Source organism: Pipra filicauda, unplaced genomic scaffold (genome assembly GCF_003945595.2).
Source record: "Pipra filicauda isolate LSUMZ 115617 unplaced genomic scaffold, ASM394559v2 scaffold719_size241573_pilon, whole genome shotgun sequence".
NCBI classification, from domain to species: domain Eukaryota; kingdom Metazoa; phylum Chordata; class Aves; order Passeriformes; family Pipridae; genus Pipra; species Pipra filicauda.
Genome location: NW_024104886.1, coordinates 72,480 through 94,889, shown reverse-complemented (window position 1 = coordinate 94,889; position 22,410 = coordinate 72,480). Strand labels below are relative to the sequence as shown.

Sequence of the window (22,410 nt, the reverse complement as noted above, 5' to 3'; positions counted from 1 at the left end):
GATGCATCCCAAAGGGAGAGGGGGGCTGTGGGACCCCCTATTTCAGGTTCTCATCCAACTCCCCCCGGCCCCTCATCCCATCCTGGAGCTGGGAGTGAAGCAAAGGTCACAGGCAGGTAAATGATTGATCCCGGGGAGCAAAGGGCACTGTGGCCTCCAAAATTCCCAATTCAGCATGGATTTTCCCTCACAACCCTGCCCAAGGGTCAGGATCACCCAGGCAAGACACAGCAATTCCCGACTGGAGCTGCTGGGAGGGGGGCCCCGCTGGAATAAGGGATGCAGGAGCCACGGTGCTGCCACGGCAAGGTCCTTTCCTAGAGGAATGTGATCCCAAATCCCAGCTCCTGGCCCTGGAAGCAGCTCCATGGTCCTGGAAAGGGATAAATCCTGATCCAGCCCCGGCGCATGCAGCGCTTTTATCCCCAAAAAAAGGAGGGTGCCAGCATTCCATTGGCACCAGTTTTGCTGGGAAAGGGATAGCACTTCAAAGATCCACTCCCTGGGCCTCCCAGATTTTGGGAACGAGCTGCTCCAGGCAGGTAAACAAAGCCTGAGGGAATAAAACCAGGAACAGAGTCCAGGGTCAGCTCCTGCTCCCTCCGGCTCCGGGAAGAGATGTCCAAATATAGCCTTCTCCCTGCGGCCTCCTCGGAGAATCCAGGATGGAAGTGGGAGCCAGGGATGCTTCCAGCACGAGCTGGAGCTCAGGGAGAGAAGGATTTGGGGAAAACCTGCCCAGAATGGGATTTGCAGGGGTTAACCTGGAGTTATGGGGAGATCCAAGCTGCGGAGAGCACGGCAAGCTCCAGGATAACCCCCAAATTCCACGAGGAAGAAGGTGGGAGAGCAGGAGGAGGATTATTAATGAGCAGCCAGAGGATGGAAAATCTGGGTTTCCCTAAAAAGTGAGCCAAAAATCTGCCTCTCAGGGAATTCCCAGTGCTGCTGGCAACCGGGCAAGGAGCTAAAATTCCCTACAAATCCCAGAAAAATGCACTTGGAAAACAGGGGTTCCCAAGGTCCCCCAGGCAAGGCCATGGCTGTGATTCCTCAGGACACGGATCTTTCCTCTTGGACTACTTTATTTGGTAAAACTCCGCAATCAACAAGAGCTTGAGCTTCCCAGAATTCCCTCCCTGAGCGAGGAATGGATCCTGTGGAGAGTTATCCCGCTCGGCTGCTCCTCCAGCTTCGACTCCTCTTCCTCAATAAAACACAAGGAATCCAAAAAAAGAAAAAAAAAAAAAGGGATCAAAAGCCAAAAAAATGAGTCAAATCTACCAAAGACACCAGGGAAGAGGGAATCGCATCCCGGTGGATCACCCAAGGGAAGGGACAGTTCCGGGCACAGCCGAGTCCACAGGATCCATGAATCCCAGCGGGAAGCGACCGACACCCCCCCAAATTCCTAACAAGCTGCTCTTCCTTGGGAGACTCCGGCCCCTCCGGTGTTGGGCACGGCTGGGGAAGGATTCCCCGGCTCCGGGGGGAGGGAATGATCCCGAATCCTGCTAATGGATCCGGGTGAGCTCCTCCACGATCTTGATCAGGTCGTCCACGGTGGCTTCCCGCTTCATCCCGCTGCCGTCGTCGATCTGCGCGGGAAGGGAAAGGCGTCGGAGGCGTTCCCAGACCGTCCAGGAAGGCGTGGATTTAGGGTTTCCCAGGGAGGCTGTGGCCTCCCTATCCCTGGAAGTGCTCCAGGCCAGGTTGGAGCAACCTGGGATAGGTGTCAGAGCTGGAGCTGGACGGGCTCAGGGGTCCCTTTTAACCCAAAGCTTTCCATGGATCTACGATGCCGTGACTTAGCGAGCCTGGATTCCTGACTCCAAGGCCACGTTCCCGAACTCACCTGCAGGTTTGCCACCACTTCCTGCATCTTGGGCCTGCTGATATCCAGGAAACTCTCGATCAGGTCCCCGTCGATGAATCCCGTGGCCGGCTCCGTCTTCCGCTCCGTGTGGAACGACCTCCAGGTGCCAGATCCGTCAAGGAGCCAAATCCCCAGGGAATAACTCCTTGGTGGTGCCCGTGGCAGTGCTGGGTTAATGGCTGCACCCCCTCACCTCGGAGGGCTTTTCCAACCTTAATTCCACGGCTGCCCAAACCCGATCCCACCGAGCGAGCCCCCCCCCCCCCGCCGGAGCAGGTTCCGGGCTGGAATCCCAAAGGATATAAGGAATGCTCGATCTTCCCCACGCTCTTGATGACTTTGTTGAGCCTGTTCTGCATGTCCAGGAGCAGGTTGTACCAACTCTCCGACAGCGATGTCACCAGCCCTGCGAGGGGAACACCGGGAATACTCGGAATTGGACGGGCTTTCAGGTCCCTTCCCGCCCGACCCATTCCAGGATTCCCCGGGGATGCTCCTCACCGATCATCCCGTTGACGGTGCCGAAGAGGACGGAGCCCTGGGTGGGTGTGGAAGTCTCTCCCAGGTTTTGCATGACCAGGGATCCGTGGCAGAAGACGTTGACGAATTCCCCGAGGTGGGATAATCCCACTTCCTGCAGGTGCTGCCGCTCCTCGTCCGTCGTGGCCGCGCTGGAATTCCAAACACTCGGGATGGGGGGACTCCAGAGCTTCCCCTGCTCCCAAGAGGGGGGAATGCTCCCCCCCAGCTTTTCTCAAGGTTCCAAAGCTTCTCCTGTTCCCACCCCACGGATGCTCCCCCAGCTTTCCTGAGGGTTCCAAAGCTTTTCCTATTCCCACCCTGGGAATGCTCCTCCAGCTTTTGTGAAGGTTCCAAAGCTTCCCCTGCTCCCAAGAGCTGGGAATGCTCCAAAGCTTCCCCTGCTCCCACCCCACTGCTTTCCAGAGCTGGGAGCGCTCTCCTCCAGCTTTCCTGAAGGTTTTCCAAAGCTTCCCCTGCTCCAGGAGGAGCTAGGAATGTTCCCTCAGCATTCCCAAGGGTTCCATGCCATTCCATGCCAGCCCAACCCACCTGTCCTTCTGGCACACAAACAGGTTGAAGGCGTTCTCTGCTCCCAGGAAATTGTCGTCATCCAGGATCTCCACGGCACTCATCCAGTTGGGATTGAAATCCCGGGCAATCTGGAAGGGAACGGGAGACAACGGTGTGTCCAGACGGGCCGGGCTGGGATCCAGTATCCTCATCCCGCCAAGATTTGGGAGCAAGGCAGGCTCCAGCCTGGCCCTCCCTGCTCCAGAAAGCAGGAAAGGCACCAAGTGCCTCCTGGAGATGATCCTGGTCTGAGTGGCCCTGGGAAAACATGGAGAAGGCTGTGCCAAAGCCACTCCCAGGGATTTAAACCCCCAGACTGCGGCTACACAGTTCCAAGTGGACTCCAGGAATTCCAGATGGCACTTGCCCCGCTCCCAAGAGTTGGGGATACTCCCTCAGCTTTCCTGAAGCTTCCAAAGCTTCTCCTATTCCCACCCTGGGAATGCTCCTCCAGCTTTCCTGAGAGTTCCAAAGCTTCTCCTACTCCCATCCTGGGAATGCTCCTCCAGCTTTCCTGAAGCTTCCACTGCTCCCAGTGTGCTGCTCCTCAGAGTTGGGAATGCTCTTCCACAGCTTTCCTGAGAGTTCCAAAGCTTCTCCTATTCCCACCCTAGGAATACTCCTCCTACAGCTTTCCTGAAGCTTCCAAAGCTTCTCCTATTCCCACTCTGGGAATGCTCCTCCTAGAGTTTTCTTGAAGCTTCCAAAGCTTCTCCTATTCCCACCCTAGGAATACTCCTACAGCTTTCCTGAAGCTTCCAAAGCTTCTCCTATTCCCACTCTGGGAATGCTCCTCCTAGAGTTTTCTTGAAGCTTCCAAAGCTTCTCCTATTCCCACCCTAGGAATACTCCTACAGCTTTCCTGAAGCTTCCAAAGCTTCTCTTATTCCCACTCTGGGAATGCTCCTCCAGCTTTCCTGAAGCTTCCAAAGTTTCTCCTATTCCCACCCTAGGAATGCTCCTCCTACAGCTTTCCTGAAGCTTCCAAAGCTTTTCCTATTCCCAAGGGCTGGGAAGCTCCCCCAGCTTTCCTGAAGCTTCCAAAGCTTCCCCTTGCTCCCAAGAGCTGGGAATGCTCCCCCAGCTTTCCAGAAGGTTCTATCCCATCCCAGCCCACCCCTGCTCCTCCCTGGACGATCCATCCCACGGGGATCCCCGCGAATCCTCCCCCCCCCGTTCCCGGCACTGCTCCCACACCTCCTCGAAGTTCCCTTCCATGGGTTTGTACGCCAGGAGCAGCACGGAGCGCATCAGGTCTCCCACCAGGATGAAGTCCCCCTTGGTCTTCAGGTAGAGGGCCATGATGTTGTTGTAGTGGTTGCACTCCGTGCGCAGCTCCTTCTCCGCCGTCCACTCGTACAGCCGCACCTGCGGGAGCGGGACACGGATCGGGATGTGCCCCGCGGAGCCGGGATGCGCTCCTCCGACACCCGCCCGGACCTCCCCGGCACTCACCGTGCTGTTGATGCTGGCCAAGAGCTTCCCGTTGAATTCCACCATGGAATACACGGCTCCCTTGACCTCCTTCTCGGCCAGGCTCTGCAGCTTCCCTGGAATAAAGCCGGGAATCGCTGGGGGCTTCATCCAAAGGGTCGGAAGTCAAGGGGACGGCCCTGAACCTTCCTGCCTGAAAAACTCGCTCAGAGGGACACAAGTGACGTGGGAATGGGGGAGAGATGATGTGGGAATGGAGGAAAAGGGACATGGGAATGGGGGGAAAAGGGACATGGGAATGGGGGGAAAAGGGACATGGGAATGGGGGGAAAGGGACATGGGAATGGGGGGAAAAGGGGCATGGGAATGGGGGGAAAGGGATGGGAATGGGGGGACGATGGCAGGAATACTGGGGGGAAAAGGGACGTGGGAATGGGACATGGGGGGATGGGAAAGGGACATGGGAATGGGGGGAAAAGGGACATGGGAATGGGGGGAAAGGGACATGGGAATGGGGGGAAAAGGGACATGGGAATGGGGGGAAAAGGGACATGGGAATGGGGGAAAAGGGACATGGGAATGGGGGGAAAAGGGACATGGGAATGAGGGAAAAGGGATGCAGGAATGCGGGGAAAAGGGACACGGGAATTTGGGGGAAAAGGGATGTGAGAATGGGGGAAAAGGGACACGGGAACGGGAGGAAAAGGGACACGGGTACAGCACAACATGCAAAGAAAGTCCCAGAATCCAGGACTGGGGAGGGATTCCTGGGAGATGGGGAAGCAAATTCCAGAATCCAGGGCTGGGGAGGGATTCCTGGATTTCTCTGGATGATATGGAAGCAAATCCCAGAATCCAGGGCTGGGGAGGGATTCTTGGGAAGCAAGTCTCATATTCCAGGGCTGGTGAGGGATTCCTGGGATTCTCCAGGAGATGTGGAAGCAAATGTCAGGATCCAGGCCTGGGAAGGGATTCCTGGGCTTCTCCAGCAGATGGAGGGAAAGGGGACACACTGGGACAAATCCTGTCTGTGGGCACTTCCCTTGGGAAAAGCTCTGCCTGCTCCAGGGTGTGAGGAGCTCATCCGAGCCAAAAAGCTGGATGTTTCCAGGTGGGAAGCCCTTGTTCTTACCATCGGAGTAGTGGAAGACGACGATCCGGCCCTGCTTGGGCTCGGCTTCCTCGGGATACACCATGGCAGTGCCCACGATGAAGTAGGTGTTGGGATCCTTTCCCAACTTACAGGACACCAGGCTCAGGGCGTACTCGTTCTGCAGGAATTGGTGAGCGTGGAGCACTGGGCGAAAAGCGGGAAAAGGAGAAACTTTGGGATCATCCTGGACATTCCCCCTGCTGCTCCCCCACCATCAGCCAACGCCGTTCCCTAAACCTTGTGGCTGATGTTCCTCCAGGAACACGCAAAATCCCGGATTTGCAGAGGTTTTGAGGATCACCGGCCTCGACCGTGGGGTTTTCCAGGTGGGAAAAGCCGGATTTTGGGATGGGCCAGGTACCTTCGAAGGTGTGCTGGTCTATGATGAGCAGGTTGTGAACTTCCACCTCCTCTCCGAAGGACGTTTCGTGCGGAGCGGTGCTGCTGGAAAACAGCTTGGAGGTGCTCACGCTGCTGGATAAGGCCTGGAAAACGGGAAAACCTGTCAGATCCCGGTACTGCTCAGCATATCCACCCAGCCTGAGGCAAGCAGGGAGCAGGAGAACGGATGGAAGAGAAGGTGGAGTAAGGAATGAGTAAAGGGACACGCTCCCTGCTCCTGCAGGGGGGGGCTGAGTGAGGGAACTGTGGCTTCCAGAGGTGGATCCCTGGGAAAAGGAAACCCCTGGAGGGCACAGAGAAGCCCATGTGGGATATGGAAGGAGCAACACCCAAAAATAAAGGGATTGCAGGGAAAGGGGCGTGGGAAGCGGGACCTGGTCACCCCCATGGAGAGATCCCACCAGCCTGTTCTTGGAAGGAGGAATTCCTCCACAGCTTTGGAAGGGAAGACTGTCAAGGAAAACCTGGATTTGGCCTGGGGAATTATATCCCCACGGAGCAGGGGTGATCTGGGCTGGGATCTCAGATTCCTGTAATACAGGGATGATCCAGCCTGGGATCTCAGATCCCTATGACACAGGGATGCTCCCAGCTGGGATCTCAGATCCCTATGGAGCAGGGATAATCCAGCCTGAGATCTCAGATCCCTATGACACAGGGATGCTCCCAGCTGGGATCTCAGATCCCTATGGAGCAGGGATGATCCAGGCTGGGATCTCAGATCCCTATGGAGCAGGGATGATCCCTGCTGGGATCTCAGATCCCCATGGAGCAGGGATGATCCAGCCTGGGATCTCAGATCCCTATGATACAGGGATGATCCAGGCTGGGATCTCAGATCCCTATGATACAGGGATGATCCAGCCTGGGATCTCAGATCCCTATGATACAGGGATGATCCAGCCTGGTCTCTCACATCCCCATGGAGCAGGGATGATCCAGCCTGGGATCTCAGATCCCCATGGAGCAGGGATGATCTAGCCTGGGATCTCACCTGGGTGCTGGCACTGGGCCTGAGGGCCGTGGTGCCTCCACTGGCATCCTGCACCTCGATCCGACTGGAAAGGACCCCAAAACACTGGGATACCTCTTGGTAGCAGATCTTCCTGCAGGATAAACAGGAGAGCTGGGCCAGGCCATTCCAGGGAAGCCCTGGAGGCAACACGAGCCATTCACTCCCTGCCTGAGCCCACCCCGGGATAGCGACACCACCCACTCGTCCCCATCCCAGGAACCCTCATCCCAGGAATCCTTCCCAGCTCACCTGGGCGACTCGTAGAGGGGAACGGTGCGGATGTGGAGCTTCTGGATCTCGTCGATGGTCCCGATGGTCAGGGTGCTGTTGTTGGCCAACGCCAAACTGCCCCGGGGGGAGAGGGAAAAAAAAATCAAGGAAATCTTAGAGAACAGCAAGAACCTCTCTGCGCTCCACGTCCCGGCGGATCCCGGGGCTCACCTGTCGGGATACCCGTCGGAATTGAGGGGGCACATGTAGTTGACCTCCTTGAGGTTGACGTTGGAGAAGACCAGCTTGTGGTTGCTGCTGTAGATGACGGTGGGGCGGTCGGAGCAGGCGAAGACGTTGGTGGTGGACAAGGAGCGGAACGTCCTCAGGACCGTGGGCTGCGTGCCCAGGGTCACCTTCTTCCGGTCGCTCAGCGAGCCTGGAGCCAGGGAAAACAACCGTTGGGATCTCCCGGGACACCTCGGGATGGAAGGAGCGCAGAAAAGGCGCCCCGGATGTAAAGATCCGGCCGGCTCCTTTCTCCGGAGGAATCCGCCCCAATTCCCACCGCCCGGGGCTGGGGAAAGCACGAAAGCGTTCCAGAGGGATGGAGAAACACGGAAAAGGAAGGGCAAAGGTCACCTGTCTCCAGGCTGAGCCCGAAGTAGAAGAGGGCTCCGTCCCCCAGGGCGCACAGGAGGTAGTGGCTGCTCTCGAACGTCGTCATGAGGATGGAGCGCGGGATAATCTCTGCGGGAAGCGGGAAAAAGGACGGATGAGGCCACCCGGGGCTCGGGCAGCGGCTGATGCCATTCCCCTCGGGAAGCTCCCACCTCCTCCCAGCATCTCCTTGTGCAGCAGCTCGAAGGACGGGAGCTTCAGGATGCGGGCGGAGATGTCGGTCCAGAGCCCGATGGCGCAGAGCGGGGACATCCCGTTGGAGTCTCCCAGGGGAGTGATGTCCAGGCAGGCCACCTCGTGCTCCATCTCCGTGCAGCTGGGAGGGAGGGAGGAAGGAGCACAGGCGTCCATCACGATCCCGAATCCCAGCGCTCCCGGAGCGCCCGGGCTGGGCTGTGCCCGACCCACACCTGATCTGCCGGAGCTCCTGGGGACGGATTTCCAGGTAGAACAGGGCTCTTCCCACGGCCACCACCACCTGGTTGGTGTTGCAGGAGGCGACGCTGATGTTCTTCCCGTTGGGCTCCTTCCACTCGCTCACCAGGCATTTGGGCTCCTGGCTCACCAGGCGCACGGAGGCGGAGGTGATCTGGGAAGAGAGCGCGGAAAAATCATGGAAAACGCGAGCGAGAAGCTCCCTCTGCTCCGTATCCCTTCGAAACAGGAACCCAGGATCCCATTTGCTGATCCCTGACAACACCCCAGATTAGCCCCATGATCCACAGGGATCACCAGGAGAGCCATATCCGTGTTTCCCCCGAGCTGGAATTACCTGGATCAGCTGCTGATGCGCCACGTTCCCGCAGAAAAACGTCTGCTGGTCATCCACAAATCCCGTGAGCTCCGTCTCTTCCACCTCCTCCCCGTTTAACATCAGAACTCTGGAAAGGGAAGGGAATTCCCATTCATTCCTGCTCTGGCACGTGGTGAGAGCTCTGGAGCGAGGATCCCCCTTTACCTGGTCTGGCCAACAAAGGAGAGCACCAAGGTGTTGTCCGTCTCCCGGTGCGGATCCGACCGCAGCGGCCACAAGCCTGGGAAAAGAGGCCACAGTTCCTCACGTAATTCCTCTTAATTCCACATCCCAACATCATCCGTGCCCGTGATGTCCCCTCCCAGGCTGTGGGACACCACGGATCGCCCCCCTCACCTTTAATTCCCGGCAGGTCGATGCTGGCGTGCTCGTGGATCCCGATGCCGTTCCGGATGATCCGCAGGGATCCCTCTTTGAAGGCGCCGGAGCAGGTGACCAGCTGCAGGAGAAGCAGGTGGGATTTACCAGCCGTGGCTGGGAAGCTTTCCCACCCCTCTCCGGGTTCACGGGAAGATGGGGAACCCATCCGAGGATCATGGAATCCTGGAATGGTTTGGCTTGGAAGGGACCTCAAACATTTCATCCCTTTCCATGAGATTTCCACATTCCTTTTAGATCAGGTTGCTCCAAGTCTTGTCCAGCCTGGCCTTGGACACTTCCAGGGATGGGACATCCACAATCTCTGTGGGCACCTCCTCCAAGGAATTTTTTTGGCAGCTGATCCTTCCCCCATGGCACAAAGGCAGACCCTTCCTCATGGATATTCTGGAATTAACCTCCTACCGCTCCAGGAAAACACTTATCCCAATCCCAGCACCCAGATATGACTCTGAGATCCTCCGATAAACAGTTTGGAGCCTTTTCCTTTCCTTTTCCAGGCAAGCTGTGGCTGCCCCACCCCTGGAATTGCCCAAGACCAGGTTGGACGGGGCTTGGAGTAACCTGGGATAGTGGAACGTTGGGTTGGAACCAGATGATCCTTCCAACCCAAACCACTCCAGGATTCTATGGACAAGTCATGGGTACACCTGGCCGGCCCAGAAATTCCCAGGAGCGAGGTCAGAAAAGCAGGATCAGGGATACCTGTCCCTGCCCTTGTCTCTCCAGGTCCACCACACACATGTCCACGATGGGCCCGAGGTTGGTGAAGGTCTCCATGGCCACCACGTAGGATCCCTGCTCGTTGCTGTCCACGTTGAGCTGGGAATAAACACTGGGATCAATCCTTGGCTTCCAAGGAGCAGGATAAAAAGGGCAGGCGAGGAGAAGAGCGGGAAAATTTATCCACATCCCAAGGTTTCGGTGGGAACCAAGGCCAGGAGGGAGGGGCCACGTACCTTCACCAGCTGGGAATCTCCAAGCCTGGATCCAACAAACACCACTCCGTTATCCAGGTAGGTCAGGCACTCCGCTATGGATGTCTAGGAATTGGGAAAAGGCAGGGAAAAGTCTCTGGAACACCTCGAGAGCGCCACTACCGAGCTGTTTATCCAACAGGAAATCCCTGGGCACGGGAAAGGGATTTAAGCCCTTCATAAATCCCACGGAATCTGAGCTTCTCCCTCGGAAACAGCGTGGAAGCAACAGGGAAAAAAAACTGGGATGAAGGTGTAAAAAACTGGGAAGGTGGTGTGAATTTAAGAAGGAATTTTCCAGCAACCAAAACGTTAAAGCTGTGAAAAATGGGAAGAATCACCATCCTGGGATCCAAAAGAGACACAGTTCCTACACGGAGCCTTTCCAGGCTTGGGAAAATCACAGGAAAGGTGAGTCCTACCTCTCCCAGCAGCTCCACACGCAGGTCCTTCAAGGTGACGGTGCCATCCATCTGCTCTTCCTTTTCCAGGAGCAGCATGAAGAGCCTTCCTTCCATGTCTCCCAGCAAATACCGGGAGCCGTTGGGATCCACGCGGTTGTGGCACACGATGGTGCTTTGCTGCAGGGAAAGGAGGGAATTCCTGGAATCCACTGGAACAGCCCCAAAGCTGGAGCTCAGGTGACTCATTCCCTGCTTCAGCATCCCAGACTCACTATCCCAGAGCTCCAGGCTCCCATTTTTCCATCCAAGATTTAGGGTTCTTTCCTTATTTCCAGCTTAAAAGGACCTTTGCATGGTAATTCCAGCCTGGAGCAGCATCTCAGCCGTGCCATTGCTCCCACTAAATGTGGGAAGTGGGCTGTTATTCCCACAAAATCCACAAATCCAACCTCCATCCCAAAATCCCTAAGTCTGTCCTTCTCTATCTCCCGAGTCTCCAAGGGGCTCATCCATATCTTCTGCCTGAAACACGACCAGGCTCCCACTTGGAATTCTGCCCAAACCACGCCTTAAATCCTAATTAATCCCATTCCATGGGGCCCAAACATTCCAGGCTTTGCCCCTTTCCCAAGAGTCCCACAGACCATGGATACAAAGGTGACTGTTTGGGAAGGCAAAGCCCTGGAAGTCCAAGCACTATTAGGCCACGCTTGGGATGGCAGCGGTTGGAATTCCTGCCTGGAAGGACCAGGAAAGGAGGAATTCTGCAGGGTTCAGGATTGGGTAAGGAGGAATCCCATGGGATTCAGCCCTGGATTTCCACATCCACCCACCTTGATGATGGGAGGAGCAATAGCCAGGTACTTGTCCCCGTTGTGGTAGGTGATGGATTCCTGGCCGATGATGATCGCGCCTCCGAAGGGCTCCGGAACTGCGGGAACAACGACAAATATCCCACGAGTCTTTCCCTGTGTGGAAAAACTGAGGCATCCAGGCTGGGGAAAAAAAAACAAAAAAACTGGGAAGGAAGATCTTTCCCAACCTGCAATGACCATGGAGGCTTCGGCCTCCACGTTTTCCTGCTTCCAAGGGCCTTTGTTGAATTCCTTCTCCCGCAGGGACACCTCGTACGTCTTCACGTGCCGGCCCTGGGGGTCCTGCAGGAGGAGACACAAGATCCCAGAAATCAGGAAATTCCACCTCATCTCCTGCAAAAACAGCATTCCAGGCAGCTGGGGAACCTTCCCAGCTCCTCCTCTCCCTTCTCAAACCAGGCTGCTGTCATTCTCCCAGCATTCTCCACATATAAACCGACCTCTGGATAAACCTCTGTGCCAAGAGAGGCTGGGAAGCATTTTTCCAGTGTTATCCAAGGGATTTTCTGGGATTTGTGTTCACCTGACAATGCTGGAGCAAGAATATCGCTATGAAATATCACCTCCAGCTCCAGCAAACCCTCAGGAATCCAGTTTTTTCTTATTGTATTCCCCCTTTTTCCGTTCTCTTCCCATGGCTTTAGAACTTCCCAAAAATTATCCCAGTCCCTGCTGCTCTATTTGGTCTAAATCCTGGGATAATGGTTAATAAATAGAGAAGGAATGAAGGCAGCTCCTTGGAAAAATCCCCCTTTCCACAGGTAGGGATAAAAATAATCCAGAGCTTTACAAGATCCCGCTCGTGCTCCAAAGATTTTTGAGTGTTAGACATGGAATCTTGGAATCATTAAGGTTGGAAAGCCCTCTAATCATCCAGGTACGTGGTGACAAAGTGGTTTCTCCCCCATTCCTTGACTCAGGAACAATTTGGGAGGATCCAGCAGTGCCCAAACAGGGAATAATGGAATCACTGCTGCCATGGGATAACCTGGAATTTGCAAAGGAAAGCTAATCCCTCGCTCAATCGGCACAACAATGGCTCTTGGGATTAAAACAAGGGTTTGGAGAAGGCCTGGAATGCTCCTTCCTTGAAGAGCCAAGTGATAGGAGAGGTTATGGATCATGGATTGTCTTTACACTTGGAGCTGCCTCCCAAAAATCCCAATTGCCTTGTTTTTTATGGAAAGGCTCAAGTGTCACTCTGGGAAACAACTGATCCTGGATCTAATCCAATTGCTGGAGTGATCCATGAGCTCCTCTGGGGGGTTTAACAAGGAAAATATTCCCATCCAAGGCAAAGCTGCCCAGGAATTCTGTGGGAAAGCGTCACTTCCTCTCTCCCAGAGCTGGGAAAAAGCAACACATGGAGGTTCCTAACGAGCCTGGAAGGGCCAGAATCACCCAAACCAGCCTCTGGGAAACCTTTGGAGCCCTCGGCTCCACCCTCCACGTGGATTTTCCATGGCAAAGCAGTACCTGGTAGACGAAGCAGATGGTGGGAGCTTGGCATCCGTAGAGGAATTTGACGTCGATGACCTGGAGCTCTTCCAGGCGGATGTTGAAGGCTTTCAATTCCTTGTTCTCCCTGTCCAAGGGAATGACCTTGAAGAGGCCGTCGTAGAGCCGGAGCCCGATCATCCGGCACTCGGGATCGATGATCCCGATGATCCCGGTCTCGGAGGGGCGGCCGATGCGATCCTGGGGGACAAATCCACGGAGGAGGGAAGGGAAAAGGGGATTAGTGCCGGGAAAAGATCCCTGGGGGGCTCCAGAAAAACCAGCCCCCAGAATTCCAGCTGGGAAACCACCAAGCCTAAGGAGGAGATGCTTTTCCACCTGGAATTGCTCCCGCACCGCTTCTTCTCTCCTGGGAATCTGGCACTGTGGGATCAGCCCCTAAACCTGGTTTTCCAGCCCCAGCTCTGCACTGGATGATCCAGAGGAGCCACATCCCTTTCCTGGGATCCATGACCAAACATCCCCCTCCCAAAATCCAGCGCTGTTATCCACTCCCACAGACCCCTTGGAGTTCCTTGGCTGGGAATGACTTTGGTACCTCCATGTGCCAAGGGCTTTTCCCAAACATTCTTGACAGGAGATTCCCACCTCCACCTCCTGCCCATCATTCCCAACACCACCCCAGCAAACAACAGCCACAAATTCCCAAAGAACTCATTTCCCAGGGACAATTCGGACCTTACTAATTTTCCTTAAGCTTCATTTATTATCCCATATTTATTATTCCCAAGAACACAGATGTGTCCAGGTCAGAGCATCCTGATCTAGGGAAGGTGCCCCTTCCCATGGTAGGGGGTGGAATTGGATGAGCTTGAAAGGCCCACCCGAACCATTCCAGGATTCCATGTGCTGCCTGGTTGGGATATTGGGAATAAATCCTTCCCTGTGAGGGTGGTGAGGCCCTGGAACAGATTCCCAGAGAAGCTGTGGCTGCCCCATCCCGGGAAATGTCCAAGGCCAGGTTGGACCGGGCTTGGAGCAGCCTGGGATAGCGGGAGGTGTCCCTGCCCGTGGCAGTGGGGTGGGACTGGGTGGGATTTAAGTCTCTTCCATCCCAAACCATTCCATGATTCCATGCCCTATTTAGATGGAATATTGGGAATAAATCCTTCCCTATGTGGGGTTGTGAGGCCTTGGAATGGATTCCCAGGGAAGCTCTGGCTGCTCCATCCCTGGAAGTGTCCAAGGCCAGCTTGGACGGGAGCAACATTCCCTGCCCGCGGGAAGGAACAAGCTTTCATTGGATGAGCTTTAAGCTCCTTCTTCCAACCCAAACCATCCCAGATTTCCCAGAATCCCAGACCGAAAGTAACTCTGGAAGCACCCAAGGCGCCAGGCGACTCATCCCAAATCCAGCGGCACCCACAGCACCTCCAATCCAAATAACCGGCACGAATCCGGCCGCGGCCGCACACCGGCATTCCCGTTCCCGGCGCTCCGGCCGCCCTCACCTGCACGTTGCCGTGGGCGCGGGTGATGATGTCGATGCTGTCTCCGCTCTGCTTGTACTCCAGGATGCAGGCGTTGTACTTGGCCGTCAGGATGAACAGCAGGTCCTTGCTCTCCCCCTGCGTGGGAAATGTGGGTGCCGCCCTTTCCAGAGGCCATTCCGTGATGGGAAACCCCCCCCCAGCATCCCCCCCCGGCCTCGGGGCACTGTCCCGGGACGCACCTTGGGGCGGAAGAGCTCCATGACGGCGGTCTTGCCGTACATCCCCACCTCCTTGACGGGCCGCAGCCCCTCGGCCGTGACCACGTAGATCTCCAGCCGCGTGTTCTTGGCGATCAGCAGGTTCAGGTCCTCGGAGGAGGTGAAGTGGCCTGGGAAAAGCGGGAAGGCCTCAGGGATCTCCTGCCACCTCAGCGATCTCCTGCCACCCCAGGGATCTCCCGCCACCCCAGGGATCTCCCGCCACCCCAGGGATCTCCCGCCACCCCAGGGATCTCCCGCCACCCCAGGGATCTCCCGCCGATCCTTGGTTTGCCTCCCGAAGCCCCCGATTCCTCCCCCCGCAGCCCCCTCGGGAACCGCGTTCCCGGAGCTCGGGCTCCACGTTTTGTCCCAGGAATCCCTTTCCTTGTTGCCTTTCCAAGGGAATTCTCATTCCTGGGGTTTCTTCGACACCTTCTGCGCCCTCACCCTGTTACAGAGCTCAGGGACTCCTCTGGATCCCCATTTCCAGCATCCCAAAGTCCTTCTGGGATCCCCAAAATCCCCCAGGCCCTCCCCATATCCCAAAACTTCCCCTGTATCTCCAAAACCCCCCCGTACCCCAAAACCCCCTGGGACCCCCAAACCACCAAACCCCCTCCACATCCCAAATTCGCCTCCAGTGCCCCCAGACCCCCCCATCCGAAACCCCCCCAGGACCCCAAAGTCTCACTGATACCCCCAACCCTCCCTGTAACCCCAAAACCCCCCTGTACCCCAAAATCCCCCCATATCCCCAACCTCTTCCCCCCATACCCCAAACCCTCTCATAGCCCAAAACCCCCTGGAACCCTCAAACTCCCCCCATACCTCAAACCCTCCTGTATCCCACCCCCCACCCTCCTCCAGGGCCCCCAAACCCTCCATATCCTAAAACTTTTCTGCACCCCAAAGCTCCCCTGTGTCCCCAAACCCCCCCTGCACCCCAACCCTGCCTGGGACCCCCAAACCCACCCAGGAGCGCAAACCCCCCTGGAACCAAATCCCCCCCGGGACCCCCAAAACTACCACGTACCCCAAACCCCTCCAGTGCCTCCAACCCCCTGCCGGGACCCCCAACTCCCACCTGTACCCCAAACCTCTGTCTGGGAACCCCAACTCCTCCACCCCATTCCCCTTCGACCCCCAAACCCCCAGCCCATGGTATCCCCCATACCCCAAACCCCTCCCGGAGCCAACACCTCCCCTAAACTCCCCCGGGACCCCAAAACCCTCTAGAACCCCACCCCACCCCCATACCCCAAACCCTCCTCCGGACCCAAATCCCCCCGGCGCCCCCAACCCCGCACTGACCCCCCAGGAGTCTCAGTCCCCCTCAGAGCCCTCGGGACCCCCAAAGCCCCCCCGGAACCCCAAAACCCTCCCGGGACCCCAAACCGCCCCACACCCCAACTCCCCCGTTGCCCCCCAGCACCTCCATCTCCCCGCACCTCCCGCACCCCAAACCCCTCCCGGGTGCCCCCAACCCCGCCCGGAGACCCCAAAACGCCTCGTCCGAGGACTCTCAAACCCTCTCCGGTACCGAACCCCCCCAAGCCGAGGGGTGTCCCCCCAGCCGCCGCCGTGCGGTACCGGTGACGCAGCCATTGACGGCCGTCGGCTTCTGCGCCGTCACCACGTAGTTGTAGGACATGTTTGGGGGTCCCGGGGGATCCCGGGGGGGCCGAGAGCGGAACCGGGGAGGAACCGGGAGCGCAGCCGCTCCGCGCCGCCGCCGCTTCCGGCGGAAATAGCTGCGCGTGGCCGCTCTGGCCCGCTGGAAAGGCCGGGGAGGAGCAGACGAGATGAGGCCGCTCCTGCCGGCTGGGAGGACCGCGCGGAGCAGACGAGAGGCGCGGCTGGAGGACCGCGGAGAGCGCAGGTGCGGAGCGGGGTGCGGGGGGCTCCCCCCCCCGAAAGCCGCGGGGTTCCGGGGCATCCCGGCCCCATCCCGGCCCGTGTCCCGCGGGGAAGGCGGGTCCGGACCCCTCCCTGCTCCCTGCACTCCCTCCGTGCTGGGGGGACTCCAAAATCCGGGATGGGAGTCCCCGGGAAACTCCCACCTGTATCCCACTCTGATCCCACCCCGTATCCCGAGGGGATCTCGCTCCCCATCCCAAAAAGGGGTCCCTGTTTTCTGGGGCTGGCCTCATCCTTTTTCTCCCCATCCCAAAAGGGGATCCCTCCTTGGGTGTTGTCCCATCCTCGTCCCCCATCCCAAAAAAGGGGATCCCTGTTTGGGGGGGTCCCTTTTGGAGGGGGTGTCCCATTCCGATCCCCCATCCCAAAAGGAAGTCCCTATATGAGGGTGGCCTCATCCTCATCCCCCATCCCAAAAAAGGGGATCCCTGCTTGGGGACGGTTGCTGTTTGGTGGGGGTCCCATCGTGATCCTCATTCCCGAAAGTGGGATCCCTTCTTGACGGGGGGGAGGGACTCCATTTGGGAACAGCCCCGTCCCCAGCCCCCCTTCCCACCAGCCCTCCCATCCCGCCCCGTTCCCTTCCCACTGTCCCTGTGCCAGGGTCCTGTGCCAGGACCTCCCCCGTGTCCAGCCTGGACCTTGCCCTCTTACCCAGCAGATTCCAGCCCCAGGTCCAAGCGTTGCGCAGGATCCCACCCTACCATGGAGGTGAGGCCGGGACAGGGGGGTCGCCAATCCCCCTTTTTCCTCTGCTTACCACCCTTTGTTCCCCCAGATTCCCAAAAAACTGGTGAACTCGGTGTCCGGCTGTGCCGACGATGCCCTGGCCGGGCTGGTGTCCTGCAATCCCGGGCTCCGGCTCCTGCAGGGCCACCGGGTGATCCTGCGGAGTGACCTCTCGGCCGTCCGTGGCCGCGTGGCCCTGTTGTCCGGGGGGGGCTCCGGCCACGAGCCGGCCCACGCAGGTGAGACCCCGCAATTCCCGCTTCCCGGAGCCCCCCCGGCACGGAGACAGCGCCGAGCTCCCAATCCCGCTCCGCAGGATACGTCGGGAAGGGAATGCTGACCGGAGTGGTGGCCGGAGCCGTGTTCACGTCCCCGTCCGTGGGCAGTGTCCTGGCGGCCATCCGGGTGCTCGCACAGGCGGGAGCAGGTCGGGAATACACCGGGATGCAGCTTTGGGATTCCTGCCCCGGAATCCCCGTGCTGTCATTCCCTTTCACCCCGCATCATTCCCGTGCTTTCCATACCATTCCCATTCTCTCTGTGCAATCCCCATTCTCTCCATATCATTCCCATTCTCCCCATGCCATTCCTATTCTCTCTCTGTCATTCCCATTCTACATCGTTCCTGTTCTCTCCGTGTCATTCCCGTTCCATCCGTGTTGTTCCTGTTCTCTCCGTGTCATTCCCGCTCCTCCCGCGTCATTCCTGCAGTCGGGATCCTCCTGATCGTGAAGAACTACACCGGGGACCGGCTGAATTTCGGGCTGGCCCTGGAGCGGGCGCGCTCCGAAGGGGCCGACGTGCGGATGGTGGTGGTGGGAGACGACTGCGCCTTCACCGCGCCCGGAAAAGCCGGGAGACGCGGGATCTGCGGCACCGTCCTCATCCATAAGGTCCTGCCGGGGCTCCTTCAGAGGGATTTTGGGAATTTTCAGGGTGGCTCATCTGATGTTGTCCTCGGCAGGTGGCGGGAGCGCTGGCGGAGGCAGGAGCGGGTTTGGATGAGATCGTGGAGAAGGTGACGGCGGCTTCCAAAGCCATGGGTGCGTTGTGGGATCCCATTATCCCATGGGAATGCTGTCCTGTGTCACTCCGACCCATCCCTCCCAGAAAATCAGCCCCATTACCCCTATCTCTCCTGGGAAATCAGCCCCATTCCCTCCTGGAAAATCAGCCTCATTCTCCCCATCCCTCCTGGGAAATCAGCCCCATTCTTCCCATCCCTTCTGGAAAATCAGCCCCATTCCCTCCTGGGACATCAGCCCCATTCCCTCCTGGGAAATCAGCCCCATTCCCTCCTGGGAAATCAGCCCCATTCTCCCCCTCCCTCCTGGAAAATCAGTCCCATTCCCTCCTGGGAAATCAGCCCCATTCCCTCCTGGGAAATCAGCCCCATTCTCCCCATCCCTCCTGGGAAATCAGCCCCATTCTCCCCATCCCTCCTGGAAAATCAGTCCCATTCCCTCCTGGGAAATCAGCCCCATTCTCCCCATCCCTTCTGGAAGATCAGCTTCCCCCCAGCCCCTGTCCCCCTGGAAAATGAACCCCTCCCCTCCCCACCCCCTTTCTCCTGGATAACCAGCCCCATTCCCCCAACCTCCTGGAAAATGAGCCCCCTCCCTCCCCGCATCCCAAATCCCAGCAGGTTTAACGGCGCATTCCTTCCCGTGCAGGTACCCTGGGTCTCAGCCTGTCTCCCTGCAGCATCCCGGGATCCAAGCCCTCATTCCAGCTGGCTGAGGATGAGATGGAGCTGGGGCTGGGTGAGGAGGGGCTCCCTGGATCCCACTCTGGATCCCTCCCAGATCCCTGGGGGGGACTGAGATTCCCTGTGGGAAGTGTGGGATGTGACACAGCCTCGTCTCCCTAGGGATCCACGGAGAGGCCGGAGTGCGCAGGATGAAGGTGAGGGGGGGATCCCGCTGTGTCCTCCCTATTCCCAGACCTCCCCTGCATTCCCACATCCCCTCACTCTGCTCTTCCCACCTTCTGTGTCCCCTCCAGGTGCTGCCAGCGGATGAGGCCGTGGAGACGATGCTGAAGCACATGACGGATCCATCCAACGCTTCCCACATATCCCTGACCCCTGGTGAGCTCCCTTGGATCCCCCCCGCCCCCCAAATCCCTGATCCCGGTCTCATCCCGCCCCTCATCCCTCAGGGTGCTCCGTGGTGCTCATGGTGAACAACCTGGGTGGATTATCCTGCCTGGAGCTGGGAATCGTGGCCGGAGCCGCCGTGCGCAGACTGGGTGAGCGTGGGGTTTCTTGGGATCCCCTTCCCTGGCTCTGGACCTTCTGGAATGACCTCCCCCGGCTCCCGGCTCCCGCAGAGAGCCGAGGGATCCGCATCGCCCGGGCCTTGGTGGGATGCTTCATGACGGCGCTGGAAATGGCCGGAGTCTCCCTCACCCTCCTGGTGGTGGATGAGGAGCTGCTGCGGCTGATCGGTGAGTTCCCGGTGGGAATGTGGCCTGGGATGGGCACGTGGGGGTCTCCAGGTGCTGGGTGATGGGACACGAAGTGCCTGGGAGCAGAATTCCTGGCTGCTGGACGTGCCGGGAAAGGGGACACAGCTGGGAGACAGGCACAAGGGTCAGCGGGATGTCTGGGAGCGGAATTCCTGGCTGCTGGATGCACCTGGAGTGGGGACACAGGAGTCTCCAGGTGCTGGCTGATGGGACACGAAGTGCCTGGGAGAGGAATTCCTGGCTGCTGGATCTGCCAGCAAGGATCCAGGAGGATCCTGAGCCACTGTCACCTCCGGCTTTTCCAGATGCCAAGACCACGGCCATGGCTTGGCCCATCGTTCCCGCGGGACCGGCGACCGCCCGGAGAGAGGAGATTCCAGCGCCGATGGATGTCCCGGGGCAGCCGTTGGATGAGACCAGCACAGGTTCGGAGCTGGAACCCCTTGTGACCCCCTCCTGTGCCTCGGTTTCCCTCGGGAATGTCTCCTTTCCGCAGGGCCCGGAGCGGTGCCGGTGCAGCGGGTCCTGGAGCGGGTGTGCAGCACTTTGCTGGATATCCAGGATAAGCTCAACCAGCTGGATCGGAAAGCAGGAGATGGGGATTGTGGCCACACACACGCCCGGGCAGCCCACGGTGGGTGTGGGAATATCCAGGGAATTGTGGGGAGAGGGTGTCCCAGCCAGCACTGCCCAGGAGTGGGGACTTCACCGGGATGTCCCTTCTTGGGATTTGGGAACCCTGAGGTGCCTCTTTCTATGGAACAGGGTCCTCATGCCCTGGGAGTTGTGGCTCAGGAATGCCCTGTGGAATTGGGGGTGTCCCTGCTTATCCCAGGAGTGGGGGCTTCCTTTCTTGGGATTTGGTTCCCTGAAGTGCCCCTCCCTAGGGAATGGAGTCTCCATAGGGAACTGTATCCCTGGAACGTCTCTGTTTCCAGAGGTAGCTGCCCCATGGAACTGGGAGTGTCCCTGCTTATCCCAGGAGTGGGGATTTCCCTGGGACATCCATTCATGGGATTTGGGACTCCCAAAATTCCCCTTCCACACCCTGGGAGCCACAGGCCAGGAATGTCTCTACATCCAGTGGCAGCTTCCTCACGGCATTCCTGCTTGTGCCCATGAGGGACAGGAATCCCCAAGGAGCCCAGGACCACCCCCCATCCCGCTCTTCCCTCCATTCCTGCAGCCATCCGGGAATGGATGCGCTCCCGGCCGCCTCCGGCTGCCCCATCCCAGCTCCTCTCCTGCCTGGCCGACCTGCTGCTGGAAAAGATGGGAGGCTCCTCCGGAGTGGTAAGTGGGAATGGGAATGAGGGGAGGCACCTGGAAGTGTTCCCAGGACGGGGGTGACCGTATTCCCAAAGCTCTACGGGCTCTTCCTGACGGCGGCCGCCCGGACCCTGCGCGGCCGGAGCGATCCCGCGGCGTGGGCCGATGCCATGGATTCCGGGATTGACGCCATGCAAAGGTCAGTGCCCGGGGCCGTGGGATCCCAGTCCCCCCAGGGATCCCAATCCCCCCAGGAATCCCAATCCCAATTTCCCTGCATCCAACACAGGTATGGAGGAGCCGCGCCAGGAGATCGGACGATGGTGAGTCCCAGAATCCCGTGGGATACCCGGGAGCCAAGGGGAAATTCCAGGGGGTGCCGGGGGGTTCCAGCCTGGCCTCAGCACTGGCTCCCAGCCCCATTCCCATTTTTTTCCCAGCTGGATTCGCTGTGTGCAGCCGCAAAGGCTCTGCATTCCCTGCGCGTTCCCGGGGCCGACCCGCTCCGGGTGCTGGAGGCCGCGGTGCAGGTACGGAGAGCCCGGAGCCGGGACGGTGGGACAACCCGATGGGAATCCTGGAAAACATCCCGTTTTTCCCTGGCAGAGCGCCGAGGTGGCGGCGGAGGCCACCAAGCACATGGAGGCCGGGGCGGGAAGAGCCAGTTACATCCGCTCATCCCGGCTGGAGCATCCCGATCCCGGGGCCGTGGCCGTGGCTGCCGTGCTGGGGGCCGTGCTGGGGGGGCTGCGGGACCCCCTGGCCACCCCCAAGTAGTGTATCCCAAAAAACCTCCGTGTCCCCCGTAGTGACAGGGATGTGGATCCCAACAGACCTTAGGAGACGTGTCCCCCAGTAACCCTTTGTGTCCCCCCACACCGACGGGGATGTGCATCCCAAAAAATCTGTGTCCCCCACTAGATTGCTTTGTCCCTTCTCGGTGACAGGGGTGTGTATCCCAATAAACCTTCGGAGACGTGTCCCCCAGCAATTCTCTGTGTCCCGCCTCACGTGTATCCCAAAAAACCTCCGTGTCCCCAAATAACCCTCCGTGTCCCCCTCGTGGTGAGAGGGACACGTATCCCAAAAAATCTTTGGAGACATTGTCCCCCAATAACCTTCTGTGTCCCCCCAGGGTGACAGGGACGTGTATCCCAAAAAACCTCTGTGGCCCCCAACGGCCCCCTGTGTCCCCCCTCTGGGACAGGGACGTGTTCCCCAACAGCCCCCCTGTGTCCCCCCATCGCTCCAGGCCGGGAAGGGGGATGGGAACAGGGATCGTGTGACTGTGGGGGAGGAAGGAAAGCCAGGGTGTGGAGGGGGAAGCTCCAGGGCTCACAGGGCTCACAGGGCTCTGGCCACGGGGGCCGGAGGGAAGGAGAAGCAGAGACGGGGCAGAGCATGACCCCAAATCCCATGGGGTGACCACGGGGATCTATCCCACGTTCCCAAGGAGCAGAGGAGCCCTTGGAAGGCACGGCTTGGCTTGGCCAGGACCTGCTCC

The 22,410-nt window shown here is 58.6% G+C and overlaps 2 protein-coding genes across 3 annotated transcripts; one reads left to right on the top strand and one right to left on the bottom strand.

The window, feature by feature from the left end:
• Positions 1-1,067: 1,067 nt before the first annotated feature.
• Positions 1,068-16,254, bottom strand: DDB1 (damage specific DNA binding protein 1). The gene is made up of 27 exons (XM_027739625.2): positions 16,113-16,254; positions 14,502-14,650; positions 14,281-14,397; positions 12,788-13,009; positions 11,479-11,593; positions 11,270-11,367; positions 10,455-10,613; positions 10,015-10,098; positions 9,761-9,877; positions 9,014-9,116; positions 8,822-8,897; positions 8,636-8,744; positions 8,274-8,452; positions 8,016-8,179; positions 7,825-7,932; positions 7,414-7,621; positions 7,222-7,317; positions 6,952-7,063; positions 5,917-6,040; positions 5,535-5,699; positions 4,424-4,518; positions 4,166-4,336; positions 2,948-3,057; positions 2,378-2,547; positions 2,180-2,282; positions 1,856-1,979; positions 1,068-1,598 (listed from the first exon to the last, which is right to left on the bottom strand). Exons 1-27 carry the CDS (start codon positions 16,171-16,173, stop codon positions 1,515-1,517), a joined length of 3,423 nt encoding a protein of 1,140 aa, XP_027595426.1. The 5' UTR covers positions 16,174-16,254; the 3' UTR covers positions 1,068-1,514.
• TKFC (triokinase and FMN cyclase) lies at positions 16,227-21,897 on the top strand. 2 transcript variants are annotated; one of them, XM_027739634.2, is made up of 18 exons: positions 16,322-16,401; positions 17,101-17,150; positions 17,218-17,407; positions 17,485-17,595; positions 17,880-18,061; positions 18,133-18,211; positions 18,842-18,931; positions 19,039-19,073; positions 19,173-19,257; positions 19,329-19,418; positions 19,500-19,616; positions 19,943-20,062; positions 20,134-20,271; positions 20,824-20,930; positions 21,002-21,105; positions 21,196-21,229; positions 21,347-21,436; positions 21,513-21,897. In XM_027739634.2, exons 2-18 carry the CDS (start codon positions 17,145-17,147, stop codon positions 21,681-21,683), a joined length of 1,749 nt encoding a protein of 582 aa, XP_027595435.2. In that variant the 5' UTR covers positions 16,322-16,401; positions 17,101-17,144; the 3' UTR covers positions 21,684-21,897. The 2 variants fall into 2 exon arrangements, with proteins under 2 accessions (XP_039245173.1, XP_027595435.2); XM_039389239.1 differs by lacking the exon at positions 17,101-17,150 and having other exon boundaries at positions 16,227-16,401.
• The last annotated feature ends 513 nt before the right edge of the window (positions 21,898-22,410 follow it).